The 26,809-nt window shown below is 42.7% G+C and overlaps 2 protein-coding genes across 2 annotated transcripts; both read right to left on the bottom strand.

The window, feature by feature from the left end:
• Positions 1-1,488: 1,488 nt before the first annotated feature.
• Positions 1,489-6,384, bottom strand: LOC124976319 (cystatin-C-like). The gene is made up of 4 exons (XM_047539260.1): positions 6,380-6,384; positions 4,150-4,408; positions 2,543-2,656; positions 1,489-1,572 (listed from the first exon to the last, which is right to left on the bottom strand). The coding sequence occupies exons 1-4, from the start codon at positions 6,382-6,384 to the stop codon at positions 1,489-1,491; spliced, it is 462 nt and encodes a 153-aa protein (XP_047395216.1).
• A 5,693-nt stretch (positions 6,385-12,077) lies between these two features.
• LOC124976318 (cystatin-C-like) lies at positions 12,078-15,291 on the bottom strand. Its single transcript, XM_047539259.1, has 3 exons — positions 15,043-15,291; positions 13,186-13,299; positions 12,078-12,212 (listed from the first exon to the last, which is right to left on the bottom strand). Exons 1-3 carry the CDS (start codon positions 15,289-15,291, stop codon positions 12,129-12,131), a joined length of 447 nt encoding a protein of 148 aa, XP_047395215.1. The 3' UTR covers positions 12,078-12,128.
• Between the last annotated feature and the right edge of the window lie 11,518 nt (positions 15,292-26,809).

Raw genomic sequence — 26,809 nt, 5'->3', positions numbered from 1 at the left:
TACTCTAAGGCAAACACAGTACTGAACCTATTTCTGAGGATTATCTTATATAAAATATATGTTTATAATATACATTTAAAATAAAGAATAAAGCAAAACCATGTACACAGTGCACACAGCAGGTGGGTTTCCTCTTCAGGACACACGGGTTGCAGTCAACTCTGAGTCAGGAGTGAGAAGGCTTCACCTGAATGATTGTGTGGGAAATGAGGCACCATGGAAGGGGCTGTCTTCCTAGCTGGCTGGGCTCCACTTTTCCACTCCAAAAACCCTGGGGTAAAGCCTCCATTCTCTGGGTGGGTCTCTCTTTCTCATTTCACCTTCGGTGCTTATAGCAGTGACTTCAAGAGAGTGTCCAAATGCAATTTCATTCAAGGAAGGCATTTGAGAACCCCATGTCAGTGGCTTAAAGAGTGACAGATACACCCCTTTGCCCATTGCAGAAAGGGATGAAGCATGTGTATTTTAGGACTGCAGTCTCCCTGTATTTGGCTAAAATAACCCTGTTCTATTCAACAGTAGTGGCAAGGTGATATTAATGCAAACATCCTCTTGGAAATAGAAGCATGTCCACTGCATGTCAGTTCATTTGTGTTTTAAATGCTACATCCCTTAAATAAAACCTCACACAGGGACTGTTTTATAATCAAGTCAGAGAAAGTGCAGGGAGTGTCCATTGGTGAACCCCACTGGGCACCCATCCCGGGCACATCGGAGGACATGCTGCCTCCACTCTGCATTGTGTTGCTCTGTTTTGACTTCTGGCTGGTATTTCCTCAACCAGTTATATGCACACCAATACACTTTCAGTCTTTGTTTCATGTAGGTGACTAAATCTTGCATGGATAGGAAGAGACAGGAATCACTGTTTATTTAACCTCTTGGGAATCTGGCAGTGACAGGACACTCCCAGCCTCCCATCACCTCTGCACACATGAAGGAGGCCAGCCCCAGTCCTTGACACTGCCCAGTCTCTTCTCACAATCTAACTTCTGTTCAAAGTAGCAGCTAAACTTCCAGAATGACATCCAAAGACCCTACTCTCCCTTGTCCACTTCCTGGGAGTTGCTGTACCTGGATAGCTGCAATCTGACCACTCTCTTCTCTTCATCTCCTCTGAGATCACGTATCCACGAAAATGGCAGCACTGGCCCCAATGTGCACAGGTAGGTCTCAGCTCCCCATCTATGACAGACACTTTTTGTTCATGGACACTGAAGACAGTAACACCTCAGCAGGAATACATGTTACTTTTTATTGAGCAGGACAGGAGAGGTCCATGTGGGTCAGGCACCAACATGTTTGAAAAGTAATGAGAAGGAACAAATAAGGAAAGAGCCAGTTGGGTTCAACACCTGTCCACAGAACCTTCTCTACTGGTCTGCTTGTGCTGGCACAATAAAAGCTGGGGAACATCTGAGGGTCAGGGGCATTACAGGGAAGGGGGTTGAGGAAGGGGTGGCCAATGCAGTCTGCCTGGCAACACCCTTATTCATTATGACAACTATAATGTGTCACGGAGATTTTGTGCAACCAAGGCACAATGTAGACCTGGAAAGAGCAGAATGTCCTCTGTAAAAGGGAAGAGAAAAGGACAATCAGTGTTCATTACAATTAACAAGGAAGATATTCAATCTGAGATGTCAGAATGAGGGTACAAAATGATGGAGATGGGACTCTCAGCCACATAACCCATGCCAGTTCCAACTCTGACATTCAACCAAACTTTACAGTGTCTACCATCGCCCTGTGTATTGCTCTAAGTTCACCTGATGGCATGTGACTCTCTCCCTGGATCATGGGGTTCCTCATCCTCCTGCCCCCAGCACAGCCCCAGCCCTCTAAGGAGCAACTTGTGTAATGCTGTGGGAGCCCCAGGGGTGCAGGACTGGGAAAGCTGTTCACTAGGCCAACTCCCTCCACCTCCAGCACCTGGGACAGCACCAAGATGGGGCACAGATGGAAGAAGTGGGGACAGGAGAAACACCCCTGAAAGAGGCAGGGTGGGGGAGGGGAGACAAGGTGAGGGCAGCTCTCCCCAGAGTCACAGAGAGGCTGGCATTGGGAGAGCAGGGGCAACACCAGCAGTTTTCTTCTGCTGACAGGACAGTAATCTGTGCAGCATGGCTCTGGGTAGGTGGTCAAGGATGACAGAGCTTTTTCTTCCTCCCCAGCAACCATCCCTATAGCTGTGTCCTCCAGTGCAGCAGGCAGCACCCCCAAACACACAGGGGTGTCCTCCTGGGACCTTAATTACCAGGGCAAACCCACTCTATAATTCATGTTAATCGTATGTACACATACACCCCCCTCCTGCAACACCCACAAGTGCGCAGGTCTGCATCTGCATATACTCACACACATGCCACATTCACATGAATCTAGTCGTGAACCATGACACCCTCCCACAGATATACAGACATTCAACACATACATCATGCATGTGCACACATGCATCTCTTAACACACTCACACATGAGCATACAAAGAAGCTCACATGGCCCTCTTCATGATTGACCCTGGACCCATATCAGTGACATACCTTCTGCTCTTGTGGTTGATCAACAAAGGGGCATTCAGCCAAGTCTGATTGAGACTTAGTACAGGAGGTTCGACCTATCTCCAAATCCAAATAGTAGTTCATCCCAGCAACAACCTACAATTAAAATATCAGAATTCATTACAACACTCCAGGTCACTTTCATATGTGTGCTATTACTTTATGTCACTGAGTTAATATGTTTGCCTAGTGTGTTGGTTAGCTTTAACCCAATGTGACCAAAACACCTGATGTAAACAACTTAGAGGAGAAAAGGATATTTGGCTCACAGTTAAAGTGGTTACAGTCTATGGTCACCCCACTGGATCTAGGTGAGGTCTTCTCTACCACAGGGGGCACTCAGTTGCCCACAAGTGCCTTGGTGCACCTATCTCAGAAAAGGGAATGCTAGCACCTTGAGGCTATTCTCAGGGATTGCTCCAGGGCGCGCCATGTACAGGGAATAAAGACTCTTCAGGACATGTTGAGTGGTGCCTGCTCAGAGGACTCTGGATGGAGTCCAACCTTGAGGAAAATTCTGAGACACCCAGAATCAACAGTTTATACACTCCTGTGTGCTTAGTGGCAGGACATGTTCTGAGAAAAGTGTCCTTAGAGGATTTCATTGTGCAAATGTCATATTGTCCATAACAAACTAAGATGGCTACAATGTCACTAGGTGATACAATCTTAAGGAACTGCAGTGCACATGCAGTCATCATTGTGGGTATATGACTGGACACCGCAGCTGGCTGGACCCTTCAAAATGCCAAGGTCATAAAAACAGACAAGGAGTTGCTCCAGATGAAAGGAGGCTAAGGAGACAGGACAGGTCTGCAGCACTTGGGGACATCATCAGTGGACATCAGCAATATTAAGTCTTTGAATTAGGTAACTGAGTATGCCAGTGTTAATTTTCAAAACTCAATCTTGGATATGTGAGAGAATGGCCACGTTTCCCACAATGGTCACTGAAGTGTTGACTCTAAAAGATTCAGAAAAAATAAATGCATATAAATACATGCAGGTACACATGCACACTGGGAGAGCAAGGAGGAAGGAACAAACATGGTCAAGTATTAACATCAGAAGAATCAGGATCTAGAGACGCAATCATGTCAGAATATAAGGGGAAAAGAGAAAAAGCTCTTTAAAGATCTTTTAGTGAAGGCATCCAGGTGGGGTCTGTTGTTTCCGTCTCCAGTCGTCATTTACTTAACAGTTCACACTAACTCCAAGCCCTCTCCGAGTTGGAGGCAGGGAGCTGTAACTAGGGTTGACCCTGACCTTGATCCTGACCTCGAGTCCTGGTGTCCCTGACCTGCTGGTGGCTGGAAACAGACACCCACCAGAAGGGCCGGCAGGGTGGGTTTCCAGGCCAACCCTGAGTGTGGCCAATCCCCAGGATAGGCCCGCAAGGTACTGCAAGGCAACAGAAAATTACCTAGGACAGGCTTGGTTGAGCAGCATGCGTGTGTAAATTCCCAGGCAGTTCAGAACAGCCTAGATGGAGAGCAGCAGCTAGAGGAGCGAGCACAGGGTTGGGGATGCCTGCAAAGCCCTGTGATTGGCAACTCCTTCTGATTTAGGCCCCAGGGGCAAGCACGCACCTGCTTGCGGGCATGTACCACCCTCAACACGCGACTATAGTATAGATCGTTGTTCTCCTGGTTGTAAACGCTGATGGCGTAGTCTATTGCCTCATTCACGCCCTTCTCATGGATGTCAGCTTCCTCCAAGCCGCCCAAAACTGGTTGTGAGCTCCCACCTTCCTCGGGTCTCGCAGCACAGACAGTCACCATTGCTGCCAGCAGAAACACTGGGATGCGCAGTGATACTGACATGGTCAGCTCGGCTATTGAGCTGTACCTGCAAGCGAGCAGAGGGGAAGTGATCCAGAGACCGGGAGTACTACCAGGTTTTTATCCCTCTCTGGTCGCCTGGCCCTCCTTCTTTTCCTGGTTACTCCCACTCCCCACCTCTTGGATCCTGTTGGTCCTCTCCTCCGCACTTCTAGCCCTTCTCTAATGTCCCTTTCTTCTCCCGACCAATAAGACTATTACACCCTTATGTAATACCCTTATTCTGCCTCTTTCACTAAAGGTTTCCGAGTAAAATCAGTTTTCCTAGTAACGCAACACTATAACTACAAATGATAAGTTTTGTTCAGTATTAACATACAGCAATATACTCAGAGGCTATTTAGATACTAAAAGATACTTGAGCTTATAGTCCCTTTATGACTGGAAATGTTCATCCTTGAAGTGGTCTAGCATTTCCTGCATCTCCACATTCTGAATTGTCAATGGATGCTATTGTTGGTGTCTTATTTATTTACCTTGTAGCTTCAAACTTATATTTTAAGAGTTATGATAAATGAGCATGTTCTGTCTTTGAACCTGAAGTTGCCCAATCTAAGGAAGGGCTGATTCTATGCATAAAGTACATCAGCACCATGTATGAAATGCAGGCCATCTTCTTATCTCTACTCAGACTTCACTTCTTTGTTCTGGTTTATTTTTCAATTTGAAATTTTAGACATGCAAATGAGAAGATCTTTTATATTGAGAGTTGCAGCTGAATTTAAAAATCCAACTCTTCCCTTTACAACTAGATCACATCAATCAGACATTAAATTGAAGTGAAAGAGAAGGATATGTATTATAGAATGTGATGAATGAAATATAAACATGAAAGATCAAGAATCCCCTGTTCAAAATATTAGACACAGAGCTCATCTGTCCAACATCAGAACTGAAAATGACATTTTAAAGGGTTTCTGGGTCTTCAGTAACAATGTATTTTTGGTGTCTAAGGTAAAATTCTGCCAAGAACAAAAGAGTTTAAAAAGTCAGAAAGAATATACTTGACTTTAAAAATCCACTTAATTTGGGGTTGGAGCGTGGGGGCAGGTTACTAAGAATGGAACACAGAGCTCATAAGCACTGAGCCACATCCCCAGCATGATTTGCTATACTATTGTGAAACAGGGTCTCACTAAGTTGCTGAGGGTGGCTTTGAACTCATGATTCTCCTGCCTCAGCCTCCCAAGTTGCTAGGATAACAAGCATGCAACACCCACCAGAACTGGCTAAAATTCAGATCTTTAATAAACCAAAAAAGACCGGATAGAACCAGAGCATCCTTCTCTGTAATTAGGAGATTTATTTATTGATACTATGTACCCAGCACTGAACTAAGCCCTTAACTGAAATTGTTACGCCAGGAGACATGCAATTTGTACACTGGTCTGTGCCATGACATCTAATAAACTATAAAATAATATATAACCAGAGACAGTGTCCCAGACGAAGCCCCAGAATCCTGGCTTCTAGAAGACTGGACACACCACAGAAGTTTGTTCTTGTTTTACTGTGATGAAAGAGATAAAACAAAATATTAAGAAGCACAACTATAAATACTTCTGGATTTACTACAAAATTTCCACTTTGGGTAGCTTTCATAGCTCTCATTGTACATGCTTTTTTAAATGTACATTTATTCTGACTTTATATCTATACTATTGCTCCTTATTCTAATGTTCAAACACAAGACACAATCCTTTCAAATGAGCTAATCAACTTAGTGAGACCCTGTTTCACAATAGTATAGCAAATCATGCTGGGGATATAGCTCAGTGCTTATGAGCTCTGTGTTCCATTCTTAGTTCTCACAGCTCATTAGACCTGTGCAGCCCTTTAATATAAATATAGTATCCGTTGTACTCCCCTGACATAAAGTTAACATGGAACATTTTCTCCTTTATCTGTGTTTTTTAAAAAAAAATATTACACCCTCAGTCCAATGTAGGAGACAAATAAGACTACAGGCATTCCTCACGTCATTGTTTTTTGCTTATTGTACTTTTGTAGGTATTACATTTTGTATAAATTGAAGGTTTCCCACAACCCTGCATTAAGCAAATCTATCTGCATCAATATCTCAACAGCATGTGCTCACTTCATGTTTCCATGTCACATTTTGATGATTCCTGCAAGATTTCAAAACTTTCCCATTATTAACATAGCTCTTGATGGGTGTCATAGTACACACCTATAATCCCAGCAAACTGGGTGGCTGAGGTAGAGGGATTGCAAGTTTGAGGCCAGCCTCAGCAACTTAATGAGAATCCTGAGCAAAACAGGGAGACCTTGACTCAATATAAAAAATAAAAAAAAGGGTTGGGGATGTGGCTCAGTGGTTTAAGCACCTCTGGGTTCAATCTCTAGGACCAAAAAATTTAAAAATATGTTTATATAAAAATATAAAGCATAGTTCTCCTAGTGATCTATTACCAGTGCTATTTGATGTTACTGCTATAATGGTTTGAGGGCACAATGAAGTCAACCATATAACACTGTGAACTTAATCAATAAAGGTTGTGTGTATTCTGACTGCTCCATGATCAGTCACTCCCCTATCTCCCTTCCTTTTCTTAGGCCTTGTTATTGCCTGACACACAACAACATTGAACTGACGCAATTAATAACCCTATAATAGCCTCTAAGTGTTCAAGTAAGAGGAAGATTAATATGATCCCTGTCTAAATCAAGAGCAAGAAATAATTGACCTTTGTAAGGAAGGCACATGGAAAGCCAAGATCAATCAGAAGCCGAACCTCCTGTCAAGACCTTGCCAAACAGTGAATATAAAAGGAAAGTCTTTCAAGGAAACTAAAAGTTCTGTCCAATGAACACACGAATGTTAAGAAAACAAAACACCCTTATTGCTAAAATAGAGAAAGTTCTAGTGTTCTGGATAAAATATCAAATAAACCACCACATTCCCTTCCCCAAAGGCTAATCTAGAGCATGGATCTAACTTTATACAGTGCTATAAAGCCAAGAGAGGTGAGCAAGCAGTGGAAGCAAAATGTGAAGCTAGCAGAGGTTGGTTCATCAGGTTTAAGGAAAGGACATCTCTACAACATGAAAATACAAGATGAAGCAGCAAGTGCTGATGAGGGAGGCACAGCAAGGTACTCAGAAGGTCTGGCTACAACCATCGATGATAGTGGCTACAGTAAAGAGCAGATTTTTGGTAGAAACTAAACAGCCTTGTTTGAAGCAAATGACATCTATGAATGAGTTAGACATCTTTTCACTGCTACAATGAAATAGCTGAAAAAATCACCTTAAAAGATCATGGTCATTGTCGTGTAAAGAGTTGTGGCAACAGAAAGAAGAATTAGGTCCAGTGAATCAGTGGGCAAGAGGACGAATAACACTGCTTCATGAAATCTGCTGAGCTAATGTCCATTCACCCAACTGACCCTTTGGTTTAAGGACTTTGTCACCTGATTTTGCTTTATCATCTGTTATTTGCTAGACATTGAGGAGCAAGCTATGTTGTTATGCTTGGGTAGATAGCTAGCATCAAAAGTATGTCCAGAGGCAGGTGAGCCATGAGTACACCTTGCCTGCTGCAATGTGCACAGGAGTTAGGAGTGATAGGACTTTGACAGGAATTCCAATTTGGTTAAATATTATTAGCATTTCTTTGGAAAAACAATTGTGAGGTCTTTTAAAATCCAGTGTCCTGGCCTCTTCCGGACCAATGAAACTCCAGTGAGAACAGGTGATTGTAGTGAATGCCACACTCCCCAGGTGACTGTGCTATGCATCCAACTGGAGACAGGTCATCACAGATAATCCTTACCTGTTCCCAAGGGAGCAGGACCACTGCTGTCATCAGAATGACCCCTGAGTATTGCTGACTTGGCCTTGTGATCCTGTGACATGATTCTGAAGTGAACCACTTGGAATCCCAATCCCAAGAGTAAAGGTGTAGATGTGAGTGACCAAAAGTGAAATGGTTCTTTTTTCAACTACATTGTGCTGACAACTTCTCCAGTTTAAATGTGTTTGGCCAATGAACTCAGCAGGGTATAGTGAAAAGGAATGGGTGGCCACATTTTGTCTACTGGTGCCTCATCTGTCCAGCATTGCCAGGTATGGTGGGGACTCTTCTCTCTGAATCTTTTAATGATGCTGTGGCTTCATCCAAGGCCACTCCTGCCAACAGTGATGAGCCAGCTCCTGCATCTGAAGCACCTAGGCCTCTTAGAGCCTGTGAATGACAGCCACCAAAGCAGCTACAAGACAAGTCAGAAAAATGGATGGTTTGTCACTAGCAATGACTGGTTACAGGTGCAAGAGGAAGATTGTCACAACAAAAAATATAAAATATCAGGGATAAATTTTAATGGAAAATATGAAAGATACAGAAAATTTGTTTTACTCCACTGAAGGACATAGTTTTAAAGCATGCCAAAATGCAAAGCTAGAAGAAGATTCAACATTGTCCAGATTATTCCCAAATTGAAATATAAATATTGAGCTGCACTCTAGGTTCAAAATGCAACAGTTCTACTTTTTGAACTGGAAAAAATGTTTTCATCTGGAAGAACAAATATATTCTGAAAACAAAATTTAGGGGAAATGACAAGAATCAAGAAAATATCTAAAATGGTGTGGTTGGAAACAAGAAAGAGAAAGCAAGGAAAGAAGCAAAGAAGGAAGGGAGGAAGGAACAGAACAGACCCAGATACATGGTTAAGAGCATTTGGTGGGGAGAGTGTGTACCGGGGATTGAACCCAGCAGCACTTAATTACTGAACCACATTCTTAGTCCCTTTTTGTATATTTTGTTTATTGACAGGGTCTTGCTGAGTTGCTTAGCACCTGGCTAAGTTGCTGAGACCATCTTTGGATCCTCCTGCCTCAGCCTCTGGAGTCACTGGATTACAGGTGTGCATCACTGCACCTAGCAAGAGCATCTTTTGGAAAAAAATAAACTTAGACTCACATGACAACATATAAAAGTGAACATATGAACATTTTGACTGGATTAATATGCATTTTCTGCTTTCAGTAAGACACTTGAACACAATGCCACATGAGTGCACTCAGTGTTTACAGATAACACATTGAACTCCCATGAGGAAGGTACTATCACTGCACCCACTTTACAGATGAGCTAAGGGAACCTCAGAGTGCAAAGAACTGGCCTGAGTCGTAGATACAGTAGAATTCACTCCCAGGTGGTCTGGCTCCAGGGTCCCTGGACATTACCACCTCAGTCTACACACACACACACCCAGAGGCATGTCTCAGACACTACCATTTTGTAACAAGTCACCCTAACACTTGAGGAGTGGTAAGCAAACCTCTGAACTTAATCTCAGTGATCCATGGCCAGGAACTCAGGAAATGCCCAGTTGGGCAGTTCCTTTATGGGGTCTCCTTGAGGTCACAGTCATATGACAGCTGGTGCTGCAGTCACCTGGGAGCTAACAGAGAACTGGACATTCACAGTGGCTCACTCACCTGTTAGTGGGAGATGCACATTTTGGTTGACAGCTTAGCTTGGGTTGTCACCTGGAGCACCTCCTGAGGTCTCTCAGGCATGGCAGTCTTGAGTGTTCAGCTCCTCACAGAGACCCTGGCTTCCCCCAGGACAAGGATCCAGGAGTACTCAGCAGGGACCTTTCCTGATCCCACCTTGGAGGTCATCATCTCCCTTCCTGGGAAGTTTTGGTTGTTGTAGTCATTAGCGCTAACAGAGTTAGGAGGCAGGGACACAGAACCCATACTTTCATGCCAGGAGTGCCAACAAAGTTCTGGGTCATGTTTTAAAACCTCCATAATATATGACAGCATCGATGAAAACTATCTAAAATTTGTTGAGTATATACTCTAAGCCAGACACTGTACTGAGCCTATTTCTGGGGATTATCTTATATAAAATATATGCTTATAATACATATTTAAAACAAATAAAGCAAAACCATGCACATAGTGCATGCAGCAGGTGGAATTTCTCTCCAGGACAAACTGGTTGCAGTCAGCTCTGAGTCTGAGTGGCTTTTGGCTCATGTGCCTCATCCAGAGCCTATGGACCAGCAATCTATAAGTTGCCTGCTCCTAAGATGACTTGAATTGGGACCAATCAGCATCCCTGTGGACTGTAGCCAGAAGGCCACTATGCAGAGTAGGGAGAGGGAGTAGACACTCAGGGAGATGAATGGGGAGACTCACACTCCTCCACCCTTCACTTCCTCTGAGGGAGAGAACACAGGAAGGTGGTTGCTTAGGTCAAACCCAGATCTTTCATGCAAGTAGAAACTCCTGACAACTTCCTAGCAGGGGTCCTACTATCTCTGTCGTGCACCTGCAACTCTGTCCATGGCCACTGTTCCCTATAGTTTTATGGGTCACTAAATTCATAAGGCCTGCCCAGTATTGCCCAGTCTCAGATTCATGATCTTCTGGGTGTGCTTTTCTTCCCTCACCCAAGAAATTTTGTTAAATGAACTCAGGGGTAAGAAGGCTGCACTTGAAATGTTGGATAGGAAATGAGGTAGGGTAGGAAACCATGGTAGGGGGCATCTGGCCTTGCTGGCTGGGCTCTGCCTTTCCACTCCAAAACTCCTGGGGTAAAGCCTCCATTCTCTGGGTGGGTCTCTGTCATTTCACCTTCAGTGCTTATAGCACTGACTGCAAGAGAGTTTCTGAATGCAGTTTCACTCAAGGAAGACATTTGAGAGCCCCATGTCAGTGGCTTAAAGAGTGACAGATACACCCCTTTGCCCATTGCAGAAAGGGATGAAGCATGTGTATTTTAGGACTGCAGCCTCCCTGTATTTGGCACTAAAATAGCCCTGTTCTATTCAACCGTAGTGACAAGGTGATATTAATGCAAACATCCTCTTGGAAATAGAAGCATGTCCACTGCATGTCAGTTCATTTGTTTTAAATGCTACATCCCTTAAATAAAACCTCACACAGGGACTGTTTTATAATCAAGTCAGAGAAAGTGCAGGGAGTGTCCATTGGTGAACCCCATTGGGCACCCATCCCGGGCGCATCGGAGGACATGCTGCCTCCACTCTGCATTGTGTTGCTCTGTTTTGACTTCTGGCTGGTATTTCCTCAACCAGTTACATGCACACCAATACACTTTCAGTCTTTGTTTCATGTAGGTGACTAAATCTTGCATGGATAGGAAGAGACAGGAATCACTGTTTATTTAACCTCTTGGGAATCTGGCAGTGACAGGACACTCCCAGCCTCCCATCACCTCTGCACACATGAAGGAGGCCTGCCCCAGCCCTGGGCTCTGTCCAGTCCCTCCTCACCAGCCAAACTTTCAGGATGACAGTCTAGGTCCCTACTCTATGTTGTCCATTTTCTAGGAGTTTCTGCAGCTGGATACCTGTAATCCCACCCCCTATGTTTTTCTTCATCTTCTCTGAGACCAGGTATCTCCAAAAGTGGAAGCTCTGGTCCCAGTGTGCACAGGCTCCGTGGACCCCCAAACAGCAATTACTCAGGAAGAATACATATCATGTTTTATTAAGCAAGGCAGGAGAGGTCCATGTGGGTCAGGCACCAAAATGTTTGAAAAGTAATGAGAAGGAACAAATAAGGGAAGAGCCAGTTGGGTTCAACACCTGTCCACAGAACCTTCTCTACTGATCGGCTGGTGCTGGCACAATAAAGGCTGGGGAACATCTGAGGGTCAGGGGCATTACAGGGAAGGGGGTTGAGGAAGGGGTGGCCAATGCAACTCTGCCTGGCACACACCCTTATTCATTATGACAACTATATTGTGTCATGGAGATTGTGTGTAACCAAGGCACAATGTAGACCTGGAAAGAGCAGAATGTCCTCTGTAAAAGGGAAGAGAAAAGGACAATCAGTGTGTGTTATGGTTAACAAGGAAGACATACAATCTGAGATGTCAGAATGGGGGTACAAAATGATGGAGATGGAACTCTCAGCCTACATAACCCATTCCAGTTCCAACTCTGACATTCATCCAAATTCCACAGTATCTACCATTGCCCTGTGTATTGCTCTAAGTCCACCTGATGGCATGTGACTCTCTCCCTGGATCATGGGGTTCCTCATCCTCCTGCCCCCAGCACAGCCCCAGCCCTCTAAGGAGCAACTTGTGTAATGCTGTAGGAGCCTCAGGGGTGCAGGACTGGGAAAGCTGCTCATTAGGCCAGCTCCCTCCACCTCCAGCACCTGGGACAGCACCAAGATGGGGCACAGATGGAAGAAGTGGGGACAGGAGAAACACCCCTGAAAGAGGCAGGGTGGGGGAGGGGAGACAAGGTGAGGGCAGCTCTCCCCAGAGTCACAGAGAGGCTGGCATTGGGAGAGCAGGGGCAACACCAGCAGTTTTCTTCTGCTGACAGGACAGTAATCTGTGCAGCATGACTCTGGGTAGGTGGTCAAGGATGACAGAGCTTTTTCTTCCTCCCCAGCAACCATCCCTGTAGCTGTGTCCTCCAGTGCAGCAGGCAGCACCCCCAAACACACAGGGGTGTCCTCCTGGGACCTTAATTACCAGGGCAAACCCACTCTATAATTCATGTTAATCGTATGTACACATACACCCCCCTCCTGCAACACCCACAAGTGCGCAGGTCTGCATCTGCATATACTCACACACATGCCACATTCACATGAATCTAGTCATGAACCACCACTCTCCTCCCACAAATATACACACACACACTCAACACAAGCACCCATGCTTGTGCGCACACACACAAACACACACATAAGTGAACATACAAATAAGCTTGCATAACTCTCTTCATGATTGGCCCTGGGCCCACATCAGTGACATACCTTGTGCTCATGTGGGTGTTCAATAAAGGGACATTCAGACAGGTCTGACTGAGACTTACTGCAGGAGGTTCGACCTATCTCCAAATCCAGGTAGTAGTTTGTCCCAGTGACAACCTACAACAAAAATCAGGATTCACTTACAACACTCCAGGTCACTTTCATATGTGTGCTATTACTTTACATCACTAAGTTAATATGTTTACATAGTGTTTTCGTGAACTTTTCCTCACTGTGACCAAAATACGTGATATAAACAACTTAGAGGAGAAAAGGTATTTTGTCTCACAGTTGTAGAGGTTACAGTCCACAGTCACCCAGCTGGGTTCAGGTAGGTGTTCTCCATCCCAGGGGTCACTCAATTGCCCACCACTATCGGTCCTGATGCACCTATCTCAGAATGAAGGACACTAGCCCCTTGAGACTGCTCTCAGGGAATGCTCCCAGGGCATGCCATGCACAGGGATTAAAGATTCTTCCATAGGTAAAAACTATAAACATCTTAGGTGCCCATTTATAGGGACTACTTAAAATTTAGTTGAGTAAGGAAATATTTTGTGCAGCTGGAGAATAGAGTAAGTATAAGTGGAACTTGGTTTGAATTGGAAAAAAAAACACAAGAAAGTTTTGGGGATGTTTGAAATAATCTGAATTTGGTTAAGTGAACTGAGATTATTACATAAGAAACATCTTCATTTTGTTAAAGCCATACAAAATATTTAGAGGCAAAATGGTGTGGTGATTGTTATTTACTTAAATTCTTTAGAAAAAAGAAAAAGAAAAAAATACAGCAAAATATTTTTTAAGAAAGAGAAGGGAGATTTATGATTAATGACATGGGAAGATATAAAGCATGATCTCATTTATGCTTTTTGAAAATTTATGCTCACATAAAGTATCTAGAACAACATATAAAATTGTTAAAATTGTTTTATCCAGGGAAAAATATTGAAAATACAAAAAAGAGGACTTTTAAAATCCACATTACATATTTCAGTATTGTGTAGAGTAGGAAAGAACATACTTGGCTGTGTTTGAAAAAATAATACTTTTATAACAAACAAGTTTTATTTCTATCATTTTTTAAAGGCAGTTGAGATTAAATAAAGATCTTCAAGAATATAAACAGATTTTCTAAAGTGGATGTAATTCTCCCTTATCAACAGATAATCAAAGAAATTGATTAAAATACAAATATGAGAATCAGAGGTGGTCATAGGTAGATTGACAAGATCATCCATCCCTAGAGTAAGCTTAAAATGTTTTGAGTCACAAAAGATAAAAAGTATCAATGAAAGTAACAGGGAAATGCTTACCCTCATTAAACACTGGGAAATGTCAATTAAAAGAAATGTAGACACTATCTTCAATTTACCAAAGTGAAAAAGCTCTTTAAAGATCTTTTAATGAAGGCATCCAGGTGGGGTCTGTTGTTTCCGTCTCCAGTCATCATTTACTTAACAGTTCACACTAACTCCAGGCCCTCTTCAGTCGGGAGGTAGGGAGATATAACCGGGGTTGACCCTGACACCTTGATCCTGATCTAGAGTCCTGGTGCCCACCTGAAGTGCCCGGTTTCCAGGCCAAGCCTGAGTGGGACAATCCCCAGGACAGACCCGCAAAGGACTGCAAGGCAACAGAAAATTACCTAGGACAGGGCTTGGGTAAGCAGCAAGGGTGTGTAAATTCCTTGGTGGATCAGAACAGCCCCAGACCATAGGCTGCTGAGCACCCTAGAGCCACCAGCAGGATGCCTATATGGGTAGCAGCAGCTGGAGGAGCGAACGCGGGGCTGGGGACCCCTTCAAAGCCCTGTGATTGGCAACTCCTTCTGATTCAGGCCCCAGGGTGAACACGCACCTGCTTGCGAGCGCGCACCACCCGTCGCACACGGCTATAGTATATATCATTGTTCTCCTGGTTGTAAACAGTGATGGCGTAGTCTATTGCCTGACGCACGCCCTCTTCATGGACGTCAGCTTCCTCCAAGCCGCCCAGCATTAGCTGAGAGCTCCTACCAAGCTCGGGTCTCGCGGCACAGCCAGCCACCAAGGCTGCCAGCAGGAGCAGTGGGATGCGCAGTGGTATTGCCATGGTCAGCTCGGCCATTGAGCAGTACCTGCAAGCGAGCAGAGGGGAAGTGATCCAGAGGCCGAGAGTACTAACGGACTTTGATCCCTCTCTGGCCGACTGCTTTTTCCAACACTCGTTCCTCCTTTTCCTGGCTACCCCGCTATCCAACTCTCAATCCTGTTGGTCCTCTCCTCTGCCCTTTGGGCCCTCCTCCAGTGTGCACCCCCCACCCACACACCAACCCTTAGCCCTTCTCCCATGTCCCTTTCTCCATCCCACTCAGGTTCCCTCCCCAAGTCTCCTCAAGTCTTCCTGTATCTGCCTCTCTTACCTTCCCCATCCTGATCCCCCAGTTTCACTCCTCCCCAAAAGAATCTGCCCCTCCTTCTGAGTGCTCCCAAGCTTGGGTCCTGTTGAAAAGCATCTGACCTCTGAACACTTATTTCTTCGAAAAGGGGCAAAGTGCAATCTTTCCTTCCTAGGTTCATCAGAAGTCAGGGACATCTGTGAGCCCTGGGTCAAGGAATCGGAATTGCCAGAACAGGTTGGTATTTCAGAGTTTCCAGAAAGAAACAGTCTGTGCCCTGGCCTGGAGTACTTCTATACCAAACGTAAGTGAATTAACCTTTATTAATTTTTAAAATTTATTAATTAATGGGGTTCTCTCTTCAGGATTCATTATCATTTAATAAACCAAACTTCTCCCTGGGCCACATGGCCAGGGCCCGGAGGTAGATCACAGGTGACTGAACACTATACTTGACATTTTAGACTGTCTGCCCAGTAGAGCTGTAACTTGAACCCATGTGTAATTTAAACTTTCTAGGAAACATTTTTTAAAAAAGAAAAAAAAAACATGTGAAAGTAATTTCAATGTTCTAATTTACCTAATATATCAAATATTTCAACACTTAGGAATGATTTCATAATGAGATATTTTACATTTTTGGTGTATGTGGGTATTTGTAACCTTTAGGGCAGATGTTTGTTTGAACTGGTCCCATCTCAAGCACCGAGGAGCTATGCGTGGTGGTCACTGTGTTATTCCATAGCTCAGCTTCAGGTTGTGTGTTTGGGGTGTGGAGAGGTGATTAATAATTAAGATCATGGAGTCACAGGTGTTCTGTTCAAAATGAAAGAGTGGGAGAGAGAGTTGGGTGCCACTGGAAAACATCCAGGAGGCCTCTTTGGGACCCAAAATGATGAGAAATCCTGCCTAGGGGAAACAGAGCCCAGGCAGAGGGAACCAGCAGTACAAAAGCCTTAAGGTACAGTTCAACTGGGCCTATTCTAGGAACAAGCAAGGGGTGGTATAATCTGAAATCCCACCCTGGGGTTCGTGTGGATAGTGCACTGTGGTGAGGCCTCCAGTAGGAGGGCAGGGGGACTCCTCTCAGGTCAGTGTGAGACTGTGGGCAGCAGAGGAAGTAATCTTGTAGTACATGTCTGCTCCTCTGTCTTCCTTCTAGGAGTTGCACAGTTTCGGTTCACTGTTCCTTGCTTGGAAAAAAATCCCCTTGAGTGACTTACGATTATAATATTATAATTATGTGTTGGGACTGATAAATTTTAGTGAATACTTGCACCAGTGTTATTCCTCCATTAAGATCTAGAACATTTGCATGACTCCAGAAAACTTCCTGGTACCCTTGCAAGGTGAAAGACTTTGCCAGAAACACCAGGAGGCCACTGGACCTTTGAACACACCCAGAAAGAATGTCTTTGGAGCAGCCCAGACCTGCTGTGATCTTGACTAAGTGATGAGTGGAACTGGGTCAGCAGAAATCCAGCAGGAGGTATAAGGAAAGACACCATTGCTAACACAAAAGTGCAAGACAGAAGCAGCAAGTGCTAATGTAGAAGCGGCAGCAGGTTATCCAGATCTGCTTAAAATAATTGGTGAAGGTGAATACAATTGAAAACACACTTTCAATATAGAAAAGACAGCCTTGTACTAGCAGAGGAAACCATCTAGGACTTGTATAGCTAGAGTCAATGCTTCAAAGCTTCAAAGGGAAGGATGACATTTTTATTAAGGGCCTGTATAACTGGTGACTTTAAGTTGAAACTAATGCTCCTTTATCATTCTAAAAATCTTAGGGTGTTTAAGAATTAAACTACATCTACTCTACCTGTGCCCCACAAAGGCTGGGTGACAGTACATCTATTTACAACATGGTTCACTGGGTATTTTAAACCCACTATTGAGGCATACTTCTCAGAATAAAACAATTACTTCAAAATATTATTGCTCATTGACAATGCATCTGGTTACCCGAGAGTACTGACTGGTGGAGATATTAAAAAAAAAAAACTGATTACTATTTCCCTCCTGCTGACACTGATGCATTCTGAAGCTCATGGATCAAAAAGTCTTTTCAAACTTCAATTCTTCTTATTTAAATGACTGCCTTAGATAGTGATTCCTCTGATGGAAGTACATTGAAAACCTTTTAAAAAGGCTTCATTCTAGAGCCAGAACATGTGTGACTCATGGGAAGAGGTCAAAATAGCAACATTAACAAGGAGTTTAGAAAACGTTGATTCCAGCCTTCATGGATGACTTCAAAAGGTCCAAGACTTCTGTAAAGGAAATCATTATAGATGTGGTGAAAATAGAAGAGAACTAGAATCAGTGGTTGAGCTTGAAGATGTAACTGAATTGCTGCAATCTGATGATCAAACTTGAATTGATGAAGACTTTTTTCCTACATAGGCAAAGAAAGTGATTTCTTGGGCAAACTCTGCTCCTGGTGAAGATGCCAGTAATGCTGCTGAGATAATAACAAAGGATGCAGAATAACTAGAAACTTAGTCAATAAAGAAACAGCAAGACTTGAGAGGACTGTTTCCAGTTTTGAAAGAAGTAGAATGCTGGATCAAATGCTATATTAGTATGGCAGTCTATAGAGAAATCTTTTGTGAAAGAAAAAGTAAATCAATGGGGCAAACTTCCTGGTTGTCTAATTTTTAAGAAATAGCTGCAGTCACCTCAACCTTCAGCAACCACCATCCTGACCAGTCAGCAGCCATCAACATCAAAAATTGTACTACTCACTAATGGCCAACCTGGTGTTATCAAAAGAAATGCAAAGACATTCTGAATAGAAACAATGGTCAACAACAGTGAAAACATATTTTAAAAAGTGAAGATTATTACTTCAATATAGAAGTAATAATATTGAATATTATTATTCAAAATAAAGAATTCTTAAAACTCAACATTTTAAGAAAATTAACAGCCCAATTAAAAAGTGAGTTGAAAACCTTAGCAGACATTTTACCAAAGAAGTTATGCAGGTGGAAAATATGCGTATGAAAGATGTTCAGCATTGCATCATCAGGGAATTGCAAAATAAAACAATAGTGAGACACTACCATATACCTGTTAGGATGACCAAAATCCAGAACATGAACAACATTAAACGTAGGCAAGCATATAGTGCACCAGTAACTCTAATTCACTGCTGGTTGGAAGGCAAAACAATATAACCACACTGGAAGACAGTTTGGTGATTTCTTACCAAAGTCTTATGATACACACCCTTATGATACAATCCAGCTACCACGTTCCTTGGTGTTTTCCCAAAGAATCTGAAGATGTATGTCCCACACAAAAACCTATACATGGATGTTTATAGTGCCATTGTTCATTACTACCAAAATTAGAAAGCAACCAGTATGTCCTTCAGTATGACAGACCGTGGTCCACCCAGACCATGAACTATATTATTAGGAAGGAAGGAAGGAAGGAAGGAAGGAAGGAAGGAAGGAAGGAAGGAAGGAAGGAAGGAAAAGAAAGAGAACAAGACTTTCAAGCCTTGATCAGACATGGAGGAAACACATTTATATTACTAGGTGAAAAAAGTCAATCTGAAAAGACTACATATTGTGATTCCATAGATATGACCTAACATTCTTGAATAAGGAAAAGTTATGGACGTGTTTAAAAAGATCAGAGACTGTTATTGAGAAGATTAGGTGGAGCATGTAGGGTTTGGGGAACCATGAAACCACTGTGTGAGACTATAATGGTGGATACATGGGATTGCACATTCATTCAAATCTGTAGACTGTGTTTCCTAATATAAACTATGAATTTTGAATGGTAATGGTGTAGGGATGGAAGTTCATCTGTGTAACAAGTGTACTATTCTGGTGGAGAAGAATGATAATGGGGAGTGTGGGGTGGGCAGCAACTATGTGGAAAGTATCTGTATTTCCCTCTCAACTTTGCTGGGAGTTTAAAACTGTATTTAAAGAAATGGAATCTGATAAAGTACTATTATTCCAAAAACAAAAGTCAAAATAAAATAAAAACAAATAAGAAAAGACAAAAACCCAGTCTGTCACCAGAATATTAAGAAAAGTCTTGACCTTGGACATCTTTCTGAAGAGTACAGACTGGCTATATACTGCACTATACGCTTTCCTTGAGGAGATGGGTGAAGCACCACCCAGAAGAGGTCATTTACATTTTGACTCGGGTATATTCAGTATCTGTGAGGCCTGTGGAGTTTGACCAACTGACCAAATCCAAGGGTTTAGGTAGTGCTGTCCTCCCTGCCTAGTGAGTTTACACAATGGCTGGGTTGCTTCATTCACCCCAATTGCTTTCTGTATTAATTGCTTAATTAATTTGTGAAATGGGAATAAATGCATGTTTAGTAAGCAAACATGCATTTGTACTTTTCTTTGTTACTTCTCCCCATTGACTTGCTTATACCAGGAGCATTTGCATATAATAATTGGCAGTTGGCTCCATTAAACAAAAATTGGGCAAGGACTTCAAGTAAGGTGGGCATTGATCACTATGTTTTGCAATGTGGTCATCAATAGTAACCTTTAAAAGAGCATCTTTGGTTGAATGGATAATCTGAACACCTGAATGAAGTAGATTTAGGAGAAAGCAGAAAGAGGAGAGTCAGGAACAGCAGTGGGTGGGTTATATGGACAGGCCCACATTCACCATAGGGGCCACTGAGATACCTGTGGGACAGATTTAGCCAACAGTGTCAAATACTTAGATTTTTCTGAAAAGAAATCTATATTTTTAATGAGAATTCAATCATAATTATTGTTTAACAGTATAAGAAAAGTTGGTCCTGAGAGTTGACTTTTCATCTGGAACCTTGACGATGTCATAGAAGGTTTAGAACATTGCTTCCAATACCCCTGAAGATGACTTACCCCTTAATAATCTTACACCAAAGAATGGGCATGCTACTTTAAGACAAGGTTTCCCCAAGATAGTGACAGGAAGATTCTTGTTTTCATACCAATACAAAAATTTCTATTGTTGCAACCCATGGTGGTTCATCTTGACTAATGTAGCCAAATATACCCTGTCCTGTGTATACACAAATTATGTTTTAATATTTGGCTCAGGATTTTTATCTGCAGCTATTAAAATAGGTTATATTAAATACAGGTAAGAGAATTAGGTTGCTTTAAGTCCATATAATGAAAGTTTTCCATGTATAGTTGATGGAAGAGTTTAGGGTATGGCTGTAATCTGAGCAGTCAAAGTGAGTGGTAAGAAGACCAGGTGATGAAATGCAGTCAGGATCTTAGAGAGCCTCTCTGTGGATCCCCCTATCCAAATGGGAATTGTTGGGCCACTGAAATCTTTAAGGATTGAAGAGCCTTAAGGATTCTATATAAACTGCCTCAGAAGGAGCCATCATGTAGTGCAGTCCATTGTCATGAGGCTCAAGCTGGAACTTTAAGGGCAATGAGGAAAAATAGTCTTGAATTGGCAATGAAGAGGGAGAAGAGCTGCCCACCCCAGTTCAGGACCTGTGGTCAGAGAGCTGCAAGAGAGAAGTATCCACCCCGAGTGGGCTGCAGGAAAACAGTATCCTCATAAAGAGGGAGGAGGAAGGGAAGACTTTCTGTTGCTCCTTAGACAGAGGTCAAATTCCTCATCCTGCCTTCCTGGACAAGCTTCTGCCACTTCTCAGCCTTGCCCATCCATCACTTGCCTCCCTGGGGTTCAGCCCACAACTTTCCCCTCAATTCCGGAGATACTGTACACCCTCTTGCCTGCTCCTTGGCACTAACTGTTCCCTAGGCAAAGAAGCCTCCATGCTGATCCCCAAGTAGAAGCCTGACGAACCCCAGTGCCCCCATCAGATCTCAGCACACCTGAATCTCCCCTTCAGAAGCTGACTTCCACTGAGGTGACTCTGACTTACCTCACTTACCTCCCAATAGGCTCAAGATCCGTTCAAAGTTGCCGGTGTGGGGTTAAAAGGGAGTCGTCTACAATCAGGTCCTACGTTCCTGGGCTTTGAGCAAAGTCTGCTGAAGTCAGAACATACATGAAAACATCTGTGTAAAACAGTGAAATGCTACACAGTTGAAACCACCTGTGTCTCCATCAATTCACTGAGTTATTAGAATGTCAGGCAAAGTTGAAAATATCAAATCACAAAATCAAATCCATCATCAAAGGAGTAAGTTTTCTCACTCTACCTCCCCATTCTACACTTGCCCCTAACCAGCCCACAAACAGCACCATGGAGGGAAACAAACAGGGAGAAAGAAAGAACACCAACCACAGGACAGCCGGCAACACTATAGAGATGAAGCCCCAGGGAAGTCACACACATAGGTGTCAGAGCTGCCACCTGCCATGTAATGAGGGGTTTGCACTGAATGATCTATGAGGCCTGTCTCCAACTGGCACCATGTAATTTCAGGGGTTCTCAGGGTGATGAACTCCAGCCCACACAACAGTCGATCTCTTTAGGAGTATCAGTCAAACAGGCTCCCCAGCATCTGCTTCTCTAAACTATAACTGCTCCTGAATCTCATAAAGCCCCTAGAGTAGTAGTGAAGAGAAGATGTTCACCTTACCTAGGTGTGACCAGCAAATGAGGTGAGGAGGAAACCACAGCGACTAAACCTCCTTGGGAATCCAAGGAGCTTTATGACACAACAGACACCATGCCCCGCCCTAGGTGCAAAGTGGAACCCTCACCTCTGTAGATTCCTTGGTCAACTGTATAGTCTTGGGGGCAGGGGGCTTAAAGCAACTCAAAAGATTACAGTAAAGTTAGGAAAAAATACTTTTCACTTCTAGAAATATAGAACCATTTATAGACCAGAATTTCATTTTCCTTATTGAATGGCCCCAGTTGGATATTCTTTTTAGAAGGGGAGAAATGAGCTGAATTTCTGAGGCTCAAAATCATAGAGATTAGGCTAAAGCTAAAAATCTCAAGTCCCTCTGGTTTCTTACTAACACTAAGCTTTATGTGATTGAGTGTTAGTTAGAAACAGCACTTTATCCTGTCTTTTGGGGGTTTCTTGAAGGGTCAAGGATGTTAGATTGGGGAAATTGGGAATTTCTAGATGGTTGAATTAAGGAGCCATTAGTTCCCCTCCTTTTCTCTCAAAGAAAAACCAACCCATCTACAGCCTCCTCTTCTCTTTCCTTTGAGGTTAAAGAGGACAGACAGTGGAATGAATCTGACACAACTTTCCTATGTGTGTGTGTGTGTGTATATATATGAGTACACCACAGAGAATCCTACCCCCAAGTACATACACAAGACTGGGATCCTAATTAGAATAAGATATATCCCTTGCTTGAATAATTATATCAAAATGGACTCTATTGTCACGTATAACTAAAAAGAACAAATAAAAAAGATAAGTGGCTAAAACATCATAATTTTGGATAAAAAAGTTAAATAAATTTAATTGTTAGTTATGTTGTCTGCAGCCAATGGAAGTCAACTGCTAAATCTAGTCAAAAATGAAATAACGAATGGAATTTATGAGGAGTGACTGGAGTATCTCATGAGTTCAAGGAAGGACTCACCATCCATCTCAGCAGCGAAGTGGGAAGCAACAAGAGACTCTGCAGGAGAAGGTGACACCTCTGGGAATGATGCTACCAACTCAGCTCAGTTCCACCACCCTCAGGTCCTGCATCTCTCAGTTCTTTGTATTAAACTTTCTGCTAAAGAAGATATGATAGGCTAAGCCTAGATCATATGACCAAACCAGAATCAAATAAATATGACCCCCAAGTCCTAACTTACCAGCAAAGCTCATGGGACCATCCCTGGGAATGATGACAGGTCCTAGAGAAAGAGAGTCATATGGGGAAGGGGGGTCTACCTAATTTACTTGTGCCAAAGATGAAGCTCAAATTAGGTTGTTATTGCTGGCAAAATGGAAATTCAAGATGATATCCAGGTAAGAGGAAATGTAGACCTGTGCTTTGTGCTCATCATTGTGACTGTGTTCCTCAGCACGCTGAGCAGCACACCACTTGTAGGAAAAGGAAAATGGGGTGTCTGCGAAGCAGACAAATTTTTAGATAAAGTTACAAATGACCCAATGTCATCATTCAGTCCTCAGTTTATATGAATCTCTACCTACATGAATCATTATTTTGCATTACTTTTTAAAGGGTTGATAATCTCTTCAATTTTGTGCTTTGCCTATACTCCTTACAGGTTACTCCAAACCTTCTGATTTCCTTTCTCTCTCTAGGATCCTTCCTCAGAAGTTTCCAGCATCCCCTTCACTCAAGAAATCAGACCTTGAAGTTGGGTGAAAATCATTTTTCTCCAGTATTCTGGCTCACATCAGGATTTCATTCACTAAATATATATGTTTATGTAAATATAATATATATAAATATAATAAATGAATATATATTCATTTATATTTGTACATATGCAAAATAAAAAGACTTAGTGAGATGTATATTGACTCCAGCACCTCTTTGTTTCCATCTTATTTGGCTTTAAAATTTGAATATTCCAGGAAAATAAATCTGATAGTCTCTGTTGGAGTCACATGTCCTTCCCTGAATCAGGCAGCTGTCACTTGAGGGTCCCCATGAGGTATCCATGACTGTCACCACTGGGAGTCAAGGGAGGATTGCTTAAAGAAGGAAGGACTGCTGTGAGCCAGGATTTCCCCCAAGAACCTCTTCAGAGGGTGAGGTCAAAAGGTCTTATGTAGATTTCACTCTGAAAAATGACCTGCTCCTAGAGAAGAATACACCACACTGCATTTCCAGCTGGCTTTCAGTGTAGAGAGGGTGGGAGACAAAATAGGTGAGAAGACCTTTGTTTGTGTCAATAATCAAGTCACCTTCTGAAACACATGTTCTCTCCTGGATACTTCTGAGCTTCTGCTTACTCTGCTTCTCTGTAAGGCAGTACATCTCTGTAAGATGACTTCCAGGGGTTAGTCAGGAGGTTGAATGGGACCCACTGGTGTTTGAGATTTGATTTCTTGTAGGTGACTCTGATAATCACTGCTCCAACTCCAGGTAAATGTACCTGCCTTACTTTTTGGAAATTGTACCTCTAAATCCCCCCCAACAACATAAGAAAATCATCAGTTACAATATTCTCAACCCACCCCTGCCTTTAATTGATTCCAAAACTCGGCAACTGAACTTTCTGATAAATCTGAGCTCTTCCAAAGAATTTTTTAAATTGGAACTTAACATTTCTTTTTGGTAGCAACACTTGGATGACACAAACCCAGGAGAGACCCTCAATCAAAATTCCATATTGTGGAGAAGCAGGCCTGAGAGTGATGCTAAAATACAAAGAAAACTAGAAATAAGAGAGGACTGAAGTAAGTCATCTTCTGGATCCAATGTTATCTGAAGTATTCCTGTCTCTTCTCATCCCAATATTTATCCTGAATTAGTTTGGATTTGAGCCTAGAACTTGCAACCTAAAAACATCCCATCTGTGCCAGAAACAATCAAGCATAAAATTGGAGAATCCCAAGTGGTGGAGTATCATGGGTCCTTTTGTCTCCAAAGTAGTAGAGAAGCAGCTGGTAACCTACAGTACAGATGGAACTGATGGCCTCTCAACACACCCCAGCCATTTCCACCAACCCATGGTCTCCAGCTCAAATCCTGCAGTCTCTTCATATGGGAATCTTCCAAATTCCTCTCTAAACACATGTGCAGGGCAGGTGAGAAGTGCCAGGGAGTTCATACCTATAAGCAGTAATGGATAGCACCATCCCTCTGTTAGCACATATTCTTGCTGCACATGCTGTCCCTGAGTTCCCTGGTTCTTCACACTTAGTCACCTGATGATAATAATTGATAATGTACCTTTCGTTGGATCCCTTCTCTCCTTTGTCTCACTTCTCTACTGGCATTTCCAAAGAAAACTCAGTTTTCAATCCTTCCTCAGTATCTCCTTCTGCAGAAATTCAACCTAAAACTATAGATAATAAGACTTCTTCTTGGGACTCTAAGTGTTTGCCACTATATAGAATATTAAACATGATCTTAAAGTCTTTGACACCCCTCCTATTAATATGTGGGGTTTACATCATCTGGTTCTTGAACTGGGGAAAACTCTGTCTTTACTTTGAACAATAAAGACGGTGGAGGTGACATGAATCTGGCAACTCACTCTGGCAATATAGTATCCAGTCTGTGAGGAATCTCATTCTGGTCACTTCAAGAGGCCATATGGAAAGAAATATCTGTTGACCAGTTTCCAGCTGTTCAACCATCCCAAATGAGGCACCTGACATAGGAGAGAAGTTGTCTTAAACCTGCAGCCCCATCAAGCCTTAAGTGGACTCTATCCCCAGTCAATATCTAGCTGAAGTTGTAGAAGAGCCCCGAAAGAGAAACTCAGCCACAAGAGGTGAAAATAATCATGTTAAGTCACTAAGCTGGGGGTAATGTGTTACACAAAAAATGATGAACAAGCCAGGCATGGTGGCACATGCTTGTAATCCCAGTGGCTCAGGAGACTGAGGCAGGAGGATCAGAAGTTCAGAGTTAGCCTCAGCAACCTAGGGAGACTCCAAAAAACTCAGCAAGACATTGCCTTTAAATAAAATATTTTTTGAAAGGGTTGGGGATATGACTCAGTGGTTAAGCACCCCTGGGTTCAATCCCAGTACCAAAAAAAAAAAAAAAAATGCAATAGAAAAAAACAAACTGTTTCAAACTGAGAACAGAGAAAAAAAAGCAAGACCAGAGTACAGGGAGGTACTGAAAACCAACTTTTGCATTTGTTCTCAGCCCAAAAGCCAATGAGGCACAGGAAATCTTCCCAGAGGGCAGAACCAAGAGCAGTTGACTAACCAGGGAACCAGGAAAATGCAAAAATAAAACTTATTATGGACCTCATTCTCCTTGTCCAAGATTGATGTGTCTTCTTCCATTTTTTTTCCTTTTATAAAGGGGACTTTCCATCACACTTAACTCCATTGGATCTGAAAGAAATAACTTAGATGCAGCTCACGTCTCTGGCTCTAGTCATCCGGGAGTCCTAATTGCACTTTTGAACTTGCTGCAGTTTGATTTTGTGAACCATTAAATTCCACCTTTTGAATAAACCAAAATTTATTAGATTTCTGTGACTTGCAATCAAATTAGTTATGACTCTGAGACTAAATAATGTTCTCCTGGGGGGAGTTACCCTGTACCTGCCAGCACCCTGCTAAAAACAGAGAAAGTTTTACAGGTGGTGTATCTGTTAGTTTTTGCTGCATAACAAACCACTCCACAATGTATTAACTTAAAAGAATCAGT

The sequence above is a fragment of the Sciurus carolinensis genome, chromosome 2 (assembly GCF_902686445.1).
Source record: "Sciurus carolinensis chromosome 2, mSciCar1.2, whole genome shotgun sequence".
In the NCBI taxonomy this organism is placed as follows: Eukaryota; Metazoa; Chordata; class Mammalia; order Rodentia; family Sciuridae; genus Sciurus; species Sciurus carolinensis.
The sequence above is the reverse complement of the archived record's forward strand: the minus strand, read 5'-3'. Positions and strand labels throughout refer to the sequence as shown.